The sequence below is a fragment of the Patagioenas fasciata genome, chromosome 11, assembly GCF_037038585.1.
Source record: "Patagioenas fasciata isolate bPatFas1 chromosome 11, bPatFas1.hap1, whole genome shotgun sequence".
Taxonomy (NCBI): domain Eukaryota; kingdom Metazoa; phylum Chordata; class Aves; order Columbiformes; family Columbidae; genus Patagioenas; species Patagioenas fasciata.
Window position 1 is genome coordinate 13,417,017 of NC_092530.1, and position 12,018 is coordinate 13,429,034.

General features: G+C 36.3%; 1 protein-coding gene across 1 annotated transcript in view; it reads left to right on the forward strand.

Moving 5' to 3' along the window:
- The window catches only part of LOC136106224 (connector enhancer of kinase suppressor of ras 2-like), a 171,911-nt gene that overhangs the window by 141,670 nt on the left and 18,223 nt on the right, over window positions 1-12,018 (forward strand). The window contains exons 16-19 of the mRNA XM_065846445.2: window positions 2,508-2,556; window positions 3,841-4,016; window positions 5,452-5,525; window positions 10,758-10,829. Of these exons, the coding sequence (XP_065702517.2) occupies window positions 2,508-2,556; window positions 3,841-4,016; window positions 5,452-5,525; window positions 10,758-10,829 (371 nt within the window). The remainder of the gene's footprint in view (window positions 1-2,507; window positions 2,557-3,840; window positions 4,017-5,451; window positions 5,526-10,757; window positions 10,830-12,018) is intronic.

Below are 12,018 nucleotides of genomic sequence, written 5' to 3' on the forward strand. Positions count from 1 at the left end.
GCAGTTGTGTTTATTGATCTGCCAGTCCCTCCCTTGCCTCAGACCTTAGGCTGCTTGTGGTATCCTGGTCCTGCAAATAATCCAATACACAGGGTTGGAGGAAATTAGCACGATGTGCCCTGTGATTTGTGTACTTTGCTACTGAATGCACCGATGGCTGTTTGGAACTTGTTAATGGTTTTCATTAAAAACTCCTAAGGCTCAAACAGCAGAGACACACACAGCCAGGTTGGCACTAATAAGCCCGGTTCCACCATCCTGACAGGTCGCTGAATCTCTGGACTCTGGGGCATTTTTTAAATGCAGGATAGATTTTCATTTGGTGATCCTGTGACAGCACTCCTACTACTACCCTGTGATTATGTTGAGGTCTCATTAATTTAGTTTCGTGTAGCACAGATTCAATTCTATCACACTTTTTTTTTCTTCGCCGTGGTGTTCTGCTCATTGGGCTGGGCTGGGAAGACGTGTTTGGTTTAACATTCGACTTGGTGTTGTGGTTTTGAGATGAGACCTTCAACGCTGACACCACAGTATGTTCTCTCTGTTTCCCGTAGCAACTCTGAGTCATTTTGAAGGTAAAAGCTCCAACTGCTTTCTTAGTGTTTACCACAAAGTTAATTATATAATAGCTCCTTTATCTCTCAGAATATGAAGCTTGACTTTTCTAAGTTAGCAGTACTAATTAAGTACTGATTCCCAAGGTACTGCAAGCAGTTCACTTTCTCTGGTTTTCTTGCTTTGAAACCATTGTATGTGTGCAGAAACATAACATAGTAAGACTAATTAACTTTTGTTTTTAGAAGAGCTAATATTTTTAGCTCTACTTGATTTGTTGTGCTTGTATTTACATTATTTTGGAAACTTTTATATTGAATGATGCATTCCAGTTTCTGGTGAGTATCCTAATGCAGTATCCTCCAGTTCTTCCAATTTTCTTGCAGATTTTTAAATTTAATCACATGTGAAAACTGTAACTTAATTATAGGGTTTTATTTTGTCACTATATTTTTCAGCCTAAATTGTGGACAAACGGGGTGGTCTCTGACTCAGAAACTGATACTTCCTCTGTCCTAATGCATTTTGATACAAGAAGCGGAACATCGAATTCACAGTCACCACAGAACTCCAGTTGGTACAGTGTAACTGACCAGTACTGCTGCTGTGGCTTACAGTACATCAATCAAAAAACAAACAAAAAACCCCAAAACAAACAAACAAAAACAAAACCAAAGCAAAAACCAATGTCGCTGTGCATCTTCAATACTTTCTCACAGACTTACTTTTGGTTGTTATTTTCTGACTGTTTTTCACAGTGTTTCTTATAGCACAGGAGCAAGCATTAATCTCTGTCTTCTTTAGTGCTCCAAACCAAGAGATAAATTTGCAGCTATCAAGTTAATGGAGAATATGTAGAGTCTTACAGCGATCTGATGCGTATACACTTACAGAGCTTGTCACCTGTTAGAATTACAATATCTTGGGGCAGAATTTGTACTGCGGGAACAGGCTGAGACAAACCCAACACAGAAAGCTGGTGTTCTCTGGGCTGGCTCTCTCAGGAACTGCTGATTTCTGCAAGTCCCTACAAAATGTCCATGCTGCTCAACGCTGTAAATTGGTGGAATTGCAGAGGGTTACACGCAGGGCTGTGCGTGTGCAAAACACTTCTCCCCTCCTCCACTCGCATTTAAGATAAAACTTGGCCTCTCCAATAGCTGGAGTCCTGTTTTCAGCTGTTGTTTTTCCATAGTGCTCAAGCTGTAATCCTTCGTTAGCCTAAATATTAATTTCAATTATTTTTATTTTAATTATAGCCCTCGGCTCTTTTTAGTATTGTGACATTTGAACACTTATTTAATATGCTGTACCACGGTTGTTAATAAGGACTTCATGGTATGTTTGCTTTTTGGTCCCTGTTTTCAAAAGGTTTAAATAATAAGTTGTTTTTACGTTGTTCTGAAGAATCTGTAACAATTTTATAATGTAGACACAAAATAATTTCTTTTCTTTTTTTTTTCCCCACCAACCTAACAAACGTAACTGCTTCCCATGGTTGGAAATAATTAAAGAACATGACTTCAACATGTCATTGAGGATGACTTTAAACATTGATTATATAATGTTTATGGTGGATATTTCTTCTTGAATGAATATTTTTATAACTATCTTGTGTATTTACAACAAACTTCAAGTATCATTGACTCTATTAGGTCATTCATGTGAGTTTATGTCCTTAGTTTTCAAACTATTGCATAACCTTTCATGCAAATAATCCTTAATGATTTGATTACAATTGTAATTAATAACTGAGAAAATGGGATTTTAATTGGCAGATTCAGGACTGTGGTGTTTTCATTATGAAGTTTATAACAGTAGTAAAAGAAAAATGAGATCCTATGATAAGTAACCCTAAGATAACAATGGAGATGGTAGTTAATGCCAGCTGTTTCACGTTGCTACTGTTACCTGCATTGGTTTTTCATAATTATTTTTTTTCCTTACAGTCATTCCACTACGCTTCCCTCAGGGTAAAAAGCAGAAAATGGTCAAAAGGTAACTGGTTTGAGCTAACATTTGGAACTAGAAAATGAGACTTCTCTGTTAATAAATGGTCTGGATCAAATGCCAAAGTTCAACCTAATTCAAATGTTTTTAAATTTTATAATAAACACCAAAGTAAAATACCAAACTAAAATACCAAATAAATGCATTATAAGGTATAATATTGTTAGACTTGGTGGTAAAATTTCCTCTGACTTAAGCGGAAGAAAGGTAGCATCTGTATATTCTGCCATTTCCTTCTGCTCTCTTTCTTTATCTATCCATGGCCTATTTGACTGTTAAAACAATGAACATATGAAAAATATTACAGCATAATAAATTCATATGAAAGTATATGGCTAGAGAGCTCTTTTTATTCTGTTTGTTGATCTAGTCTCTTATCTATGAACATTTTTCTTTTCTTATACAATAAGCTTTAAACTGGACCAGGACATAGTACAGTATCTTATTCTAAAAGGAACAAAGTGTTAAGAATTTGGTTGTGGAATGGTGGCAGAACAAAGGATGGTGTTCTGCAGTTACCTAGATGTCTTCACTATTTCACAGCTTTAGGACAAATATAATTCTTGTAACAATATAAACACCATTTTTTTCACAGAAAAAAATGTGTAATATTTTAAGGAAAAATGATACCATAGTAAAGAGAGGGAAAAAAGTGTTCTTATTGATATTTACAAGGTACACTAAAATTTTAAGCCTTTCAGTTAGAATGCATTGAAATAATGACAAAATCCTGGTGCTGTGCCTTTAAACAGGATGCGATTAAGTTAAAATATTGTTCAGTTAAATTCAGAATAGAAGAAATCTAAAGGCGTATTTTTATGGAGGTGGATGATTTTTCTTTTTCATGTGCTATAAATAGTGACCATACAAATTGAGTTGAAAATTTGCCAGAATTCGACAGGCCTTCTTTTGCTAAAAGTAGTAACAGAAGATATGCAGAAGTCATGTTTACATCTGTGTACGGATTACATGATACTCTGAATTTCAGATTGAAGGCTCAATGAACACAGTTTTACTTTGGAATGATGATACCCATCTTAATCAGATAAAAATGAACCCTCTAGAGATAAAATAAAACATTTCATAAAACAGACCTTTTCGTTTTGTACTCATGCTGAAACTAAAATGGCAGAGCATTGTCGAATTTGGAAATTGTTCATTCAAACTCCTCTCCCTGAAACTGGAGAGGATTTGGATTGAAGGATTTTTGATCAAAAATCAGTGGTGTATTTCTATTCAGTGAGGTGTCTCACACTATTGCCGTGTTCTCAGGGAGCTCTCTGACGAGTGGGAGCAGAAGACGGATTTCCTGCAAAGACCTGGGGCACGGAGACTGCGAAGGCTGGCTCTGGAAGAAAAAAGATGCCAAAGGTTATTTCACGCAGAAATGGAAAAAATACTGGTTTATTCTCAAGGATTCGTCCTTGTACTGGTACACAAACCAGAATGTAAGTATAGCCTGTATTTGGAGAAAGCCAAAGTTAAACCTTAAGCTTTATAATTCTTTTGAATAAAGACTATTTTTACTACATGGTAGGATATGTTAGTGACTTGCCACTTTAATTGCCAGGCCTGGATCACTGTAGCTGGAAATATTTCAATTGAAATCATTTTTTAAAGTCTCTGAATTCCATGCCCAAATAGCAGATGTTCATGGCACTCTTCCAGAACTTAATATGTCAGTGGTTAATACTTTTGCACAGGTACTACTCATTTGGACTAACACAGCGTTCACACACAGTGTGGGAAGATCTGTACACTGTAACCATTCCCATTAGTTCAGCATGATGGGAAGCAGATGTGAAAATCTGAATGTGAAGAAGTCTTTATCTGAAAGCTATTCTTATGCAGATGTTCCTCTTGCTTTTTGCTGAATTAGTCTGAGTTTGCAGTTTCTCATGTGTACAGCACTGCTCTTGGCAAAACGTTATTGAAAGTCGCTGGGCCTACACTTGTGCAATCTGTGTATCTGTAGGAAAAAACGGGGCAGGGAGAAGCCAAAAATCTTTAGACTACTGTTCTTCCGTCGGTATGCATTGAGCCTTAGTGCCTGATCTAAGCTGCCTACAGCCCGCTTTGCTTACTGATATTTTAGTATGTATTTTCCATTTTCTTCAAGAGGACAATTTTACTAGTATAATTATTCTCAGTTTTAGTATCTCACTTCTGCCCCAAACAGTATTGTTTCAGGTTTTGTGTTGTACATTTTGTGTGACACAGTTACATGCAAGGTGGTTGTCACTGTGTGTCCCACTGGTTTTCAGTCTGTTGTTTACAGCCAAGCCATAATTCATAGTACACTTGCTAATGATTTTCAAAAATCTGACCGGTGTTAATATGTCTCCTTGCTTTTCCTGGTAAATTACTTCATAAGAAGCAAAAAGTGGCAAGCGATGCTTCCTAGTTATTACTTTTGCATTTAATCACTGGTGAGCTCGCTGTAGGAATCTCCTCAATTATTATCAGCAGAGCAGATGGTCTGCACAACCGTGACTTTAAGAGAAGTCATCCACAAAACAGTTTTAAAATGCAGAGTATATGAAGAAGAAACTGAGAATTCTTCTCTGTAGTTGTGGATGTCGTTAAATGCTATTTTAGCTGCTGTATTTGGTGCTGAAATGTTGTCTGTAATCCTCAAGAAAGGGGAGTCAGGATGACTGCAGCTCCTTTAAGAAACTGTCAGTTTAGTTACTTCATGAAAGTTATTTGCATTATATAGCAAAGTAAATACATTTTTATAAATAAAAACATTATGGGGAAAATATGTTCGGTATTTCAACTGATTAGACGGTTGTTCTTAGTATATGACCCAAATGGCTACTGCTCACTTCTCTCTTAACTCCCTGTTCTTCTACATCATCACTTTCTCTTCTCTTTTGATAGGATGAAAAAGCAGAAGGATTCATTAGTTTACCTGAGTTCAGAATAGATAGAGCAATTGAATGCAGAAGAAAACAGTAAGTAATGCGTCAATTATGTTTATAAATTAAGGGATTGCTCTTGGAAGTATACCATATAGAGTACTGAAAATGTGTAAAGCCCGGGGTAGGAAGGTATGCAGAAAACCTTGAAAGCTGTAAATAATACATAATAGATCTTTTTAAGCTTTAGAGTTTGTCTTTATTGTAAAAGATACAACTTAATGTAAATTCCATAAAATATCTTACAAAGAATTGGATAATTCTTTGATCACCTTTCCAGGTAGCTCAGTTACAACTTCAGTTAGCAAAGTAAAGTAAAGCAAAAAAATAATATGTTAGCCAAGAGATGAAACTTTCATTCCCATAGGAAGTACCATAAAAAAAATCATGATGATTATATTGCCTATCCTTTGCTATTTTCTCCTTTATGGGGGAAGCTTACTTCCCCGATATTGTGTTATTCTCAACCGCTAAAATATTTAGGTTCCATATGCAAAATGAACATTGCATTATTGTTTATGTGCATGTTGCTACTACTGCGTTATGCTCTCACTAAAAAGCATATGCTGAGCTTTACCCCCCTTAAGGCATATTTAATAACGGAGACTCATTGGAAATGGCTTGGAAGCAGCGTGGGGATTGGAATTCATAGCTGTCCGACAGAAGGTTTAACAGAACAATCCTAATACTTTGAGACCGGCACTTGGCTGCTATCTCTTCAATTAGTTGCATGTGTCTTCTGTATGCTGCATCAGGATTTTTGAAATTCACTGCTACGAGGAGCTACACAGAATGGCATTAAAGATGCTCTCTAACTAATTATAACTAAGTATCCTGATGTGGTTTTGTGTGCTTTTCCAATGATTAAATGCAGTTTTGGTCTCAGGAATACAAGTCTCACTACTACGAACACGTGTACAATAAAAATATTGAAGATATGAATTGCAATAGAGAAAACTCATCAGAAAATCAAACCTCTTCAATTGGGTGTTCTTTTCTGGAGGTATTATCACTGTCTGTCTGAGAATTAGATGATGTTACATTTATACTTCTATTACTCCTTTCAGCTGAGTGTATCCTTGTAGAAATTAAACATGAACTGAGCACTATAAATTCCTCTGAGGAATGAGTAGATATTAATAATAATATTGAACAAAAATAGAGGAAAAATAATATTCTTTTGTTAAAATATAAAACACTTAGCAAATTTCAGTGAATTAAGCAAGATCAAACAGAAGGTCATTGTGCACAACTAGAAATAGCTTCCAGAGCTTTGCTTGAAGCATTTGAACACATTTCCTCAGAACATTCTTGGAGAACAAGCTCTGTAGGGTATATGCACAGCAAAAAAGTCTGATTAACTAAAACTTTGCACACTACCAAAAAATGAGTACCTTCAGGCTTTGAATCCTTTCAAACAGAGGTAAATGTATAATGAAGACGTTAATAGTATTCCCTGTGTTCGCTGAGATGAATTTCCCTTTGATTTCTTCCTTCACGCACTATTACTTATGTACTTGCACCATCAGAAAAGCTATACCTTACATTGGCCACTATTTTACCTGCTCCTCTAAAAACTGCAGAGAAAGTAAATCCCATGTTACGCTCACATTTCAGTATATCCGTTTTGACCCAGCATATTATGGAAAAGTTCTGTTCTCTCTGCTAAGCTAAGGGAATAATTTCAGTTGGTATTTTCTTGCCTTCTTTTCAGAGAGGGAGTAAAAGATCAGTTATCACTTCTTTCTGGTTTAGGAAATCTTGTTCATTTAATAGTGGGTTTTAGTAGGTGCTGGAATGTAACCTGAAATTCATTGCAAGCTTGAAATCTGAGAACGTAGACCTGGTTGTTTTCTTAGTCACTTCTATATGATTGAGTCCATTTTAACATTAATGCAAATGTTAATAAAGCAGTTACCATGAGAGATAATAAGGACAGGGGAAAAAACCTTAGTTCTTACTTTTTTTTTTTTTTTGGTAGTTTCATTTGTTTTTAAATTAAAATGGCCTGAAAAGTACACTTAGTATTTTAGTGCTTAAAGAAGTCCAGCTAAAATCACAGAGTTAGTTTTCTTTCAACTCTCTCAAAAGCAAAATCAAGAACATTTGGGGGCTCAGCTTGGATTTCCCCTCAAATTTCTGTTATTTTCAGAGCCATCAATGTGAAATATTCAAACCTGATTGAACAAAAGAATCTGAAGTTGTACTAGAGTAATTAATAGATCTGTCTTTTCCACAGTTCCATCAGATGGAAAACGTCGTTTTATAGAATGACTGTCACTGATGCCCACAGTATACATGGAATGAAATAGCCTTAAGCAAGCTTTCACAAGAATATATAGTAACTGAACGCATTATTCTGTATGGTTTGATGATTTGCCTCACTAATGCATTTAATGAAGATACCCTGATTATTATACAAATCATGGCATTATCTGAGACTGGTTTAGCTCTCCAGGCTATATTTGGATGTAGAATGACCTTGTCCTTGTGAGGGGAGGTTTCTTACCTTCACAGTGAAAAACTTGCCACTGCTTTTACGCAATACCTGCATCTTTGTGATTAAAAATGATAATACTGTATTAGAAATTTTAGTTAGTTAAGTCTGTGCGATGTGGCATGACATCAATAGCATGTTATTGTTGAAGACAATTATAATGCACCGTGATGAAGTTGATTCACAAGACTAAAGATTAATAGAACTATGTTTATAAGATCCCACTGGATCTGATGTTTGTAGATAGAGAAGGGCTCATGGGCAACCTGTTGGTTGGAGGTCACCTTGGGTATAGTGATCATGAAATGATTGAGTTTACTATCCTTGGAGAAGTTAGAAGGATGTTGGTCTCTTCTCCTGAGTAGCAAGTGACAGGACAAGAGAAAATGGCCTCAAGTTGCACCAGGGAAGGTTTAGATTGGATATGAGGAAAAAATTCTTCACAGAAAGGGTTGTCAGGCATTGGAACAGGCTGCCCAGGGCAGTGGTGGACTCACCATCTCTGGAGGGATTTCAAAGGCGTTTCAACAAGGTTCTTAGGGACATGGTTTAATACTAGAGTTGGGATTGGTTATGGCTGGACTTGATGATCCTGAAATGATTCTATGATTAATTATTGTTAACTAATGCTTTGCCTGAACTTTAAAAAAATCTCCACCTACTGAAAATTTTCATTGCACAATTCATGCAAATTTAGGTCTTAAATATATGAGATCATATGCCATACAGTTGGTGCTTCATATTGAAACTGTGCAGTCAGAATTCCATATAAAACATCATTGATATAGTATAGGCAGACATGAAGTTATATCCTACAAGTTGCTACAGTTTCAGTAAATTGTATTACTTCTTCTGGAATGGACTGGAAGGTTTTGGTAGACAGCAAAGCAAACCTGAGGCACCAGCAGCCCTGCAGGGAAGCGGGTTGGCAGCTTCTCGCGCTGCGTTAGCTCCTGCGCAGCCAAAAGGTGAACAAAGTGATTATTCCCTTTTCCTTGGTGCTCATCACACCACAACTAGATTATTGCATCCAGTTTGCAGCCCTCCAGAACAAGCCAAAGGTAAAAACACGTGTATCATTCTTCTGCATTATTCATGTTTGTCTATACATCTAGAATTATTTTCTTGGAGACTTTTCTGCAGTTCTTAATGCTCGTTTATCTAAACGATTCCATAATAATAATAATCTTTGTGACAAACAGAACTGTCAAACATTTAAATCAAAAGTTTCCACAGAATTGGGATCTCTGTTTAATAAAAATAAAGTTTTCTTTGGCATATGTAAATATATAACAGCGCAAGACATTATTGCAGCTGTAAGTGCTCAGCACTGCACTAAATTATCAGAATACCAGGCAAAAAAAATATATTAAGGCACATTAATGTAGTGACTAATTATTAAATGTGTCTGCTGTGACTTAGCAGCACAGGAGAACTCCTTTGCATAGGTAGGAAGATCTGCAGCATTTAACTGATTTACCCTTGAAAAGATTCTTGCTTTTTCTGCATTTTATGACACATTCAGGAATTCCATAACTGAGACAAGAGTCCTACAGAAAATAGAGTTATCTGTCACATAATCCTGATTCACCTCTCCAGCAAGTCCACTCTGTACCTTAATTGAGTTAGGGTTCCTGCGAGAAGGTAATATTCAAATACGTAATCATATATTGTATCACATTACAAGAGCATAGTGGAGCCAAATTTAAGTTGTTTATAACTCTGACTTATTTTAACTTCTAAAAGGTTGACTTTGAAACCCCAATATTGGCATTTTAATGCATTTATGTATGTAAATTTCCTGTCTAGGAAAATAATCCTATTTACAAGCAGAGACTCTATCATGTGATATTCTAACAGGATTAATCAAGAGGATTAGAATCTTTAGATCCGCCACATAATCCTCTCCAATTTGAGCCGATACTTAAATCTCGGAATTGGAAGATGGTTGGGCAAATAGAATGCTAGAAAATGGAGATGTGGCACAGAGCGTGCTGATATCTCAGCAAAAAAATACATCTGTGAAGAGAGTGGGCCATGCTTAAATAGTATAACAATGCAGGAGTGTTTGTTTAGTAACGACTTTCTATTTTGAGTATTAAAAATCAAGTTCTCTAAAGGACTTCTGTAAGGAGGTGTTGTATTTGTTAATTACTGTGTAGTTAACAATGTGTCATGTACCATTCTAATATATGTGTGTGTGTGTGCATAAAAACATATACAAAACTATTTCACATTCCTTATCCACAGCCAGATATCATCTGTTTTGCTAGAGCAGTTGCAGTGGCTGCTACTCAACTGGCATAAAGGGTGTAAAAAGTATATTTGACACTAAAACGATATTATACTAATTGGGTAAAAGAAATCATAAACTTAATCAGAGTATACTTAAAACTATAGTTATATAATGATCAAAAACCTCTTGCACTGACATCTTAAAATTCAGTAGATATAATTAACAAGCTTATGCCATCTAGTGGGCATCAAAAAAGTTTTTTCCTATCAGGATTTCCCATGTACTCTCTATTTTCATTTGCAAAATACAATTACCAATGGAGATGAGGTGCTGCAGTTGAAATCCCCAACGTCCAGATCCCAAACGATACTTAAATACCTAATACTTAAATAAATTAAGAATCAGACTGAAAATTCAAAATGTGTTTGAAACCTGTAGCATTCTAAAAAATCATAGAGCAGGTCAGCCTTGTGTATTTGTAGAGAAACTGAAATAAAAGTGGGGTTTTTTCCTATTCTTTGTGCTTATTTGATAGTGCCTTCAAAGCATGCCACCCCAAAATAAAGAGCTTCTACTTTGCAACAGACTGCCTTGAAGAAATGAATAGGTAAGCTATGTTTCTCCTTTATCGTGGTATGTTCTTTATCATGGTACTCCAATAACTGAAAATAATAGTTCATCTCCCATAGAAATATACTGTTGGAGCTTGATGTGATGCTGATTGATAGTGTTCTCAGTACTTAGTCCTCCATTAATTTCAGTACATACATTACATTGCGTGGCTCACTTTGAAATTTTCTGTCATGCCACATGCCACAATTCTGCAAAGGGGTGTTAGGGACATCAGTTGTGTTGATCTCATCTATGTTTATTAGAATTTGTGTTTGTTAATGGGCATAAAGTATATCACACTTCTAATTTTTTTTGTTGATCAATAAATGTTAGAAATAACGTGGCACAAATGTTCTGGTATATAAAAACAACACATAGTACCAAAGGTCATACTTACGAGTACACCCAGATGTTAAGATATTGTAAAGTCAGCTCTGCTGACAATCCACAGTAACATGTCATGACCTAAAACCAGAGAAAAGCCATAATAGGAATTGAACGATGAGATGCATTTCTTTTCTGTGCCAGAATTTAAAAAAAAAAGTCTGCCCACCCTCCAAAAAAACCTCAAAACCCACCAACACCACAAACCCCAGTAGTAATTAATTGTATTCATCCCGTCACTGTCCCAAGCAGAGGGTAGCACAGGTCAGCTGTTGGCATCGCTGTGTGTTCTCAGATGTGCTGGGAGGACATTCAGAACTCAGTTGGACATGGCCCTAGACACCCTGACCCAACATCAAGGCTGGTCCTGCTGTGGGTGGGCTGGGGGACTAGGTGACCTCCTGAGATCTCTTCTACCCCAAATTACCCTCTGCTTCTATTTTGTGATTGAGTGATGAAGGCAGAGGTTAGATAAAGGTGGGGAGGTACCTTTGATGCTCAAAGGCAGAGTCAAATGTTCTACCTCCTCCTGTTACTTTGGTAATTTGTTTATTCCCAGCTGAGATAAAAAGCAAGGGCACACGGGACAATGTTATCGTACTTTGAAGTCTTAAATCTTCCCTGGCATAGACTGCTGAAGCTTTGAGATTTAGTTCGTTATTTCTGTTCGCAGACTTAGACACAACTATCTCAGGATACAACTGAGAATATTCTTTGGAATAATAATGTCTAAAAATTATGTTTAAATTGAACATTTATATTCTGTGGCTTACATGGCCCTTCAAGAAAACCTGTATTGA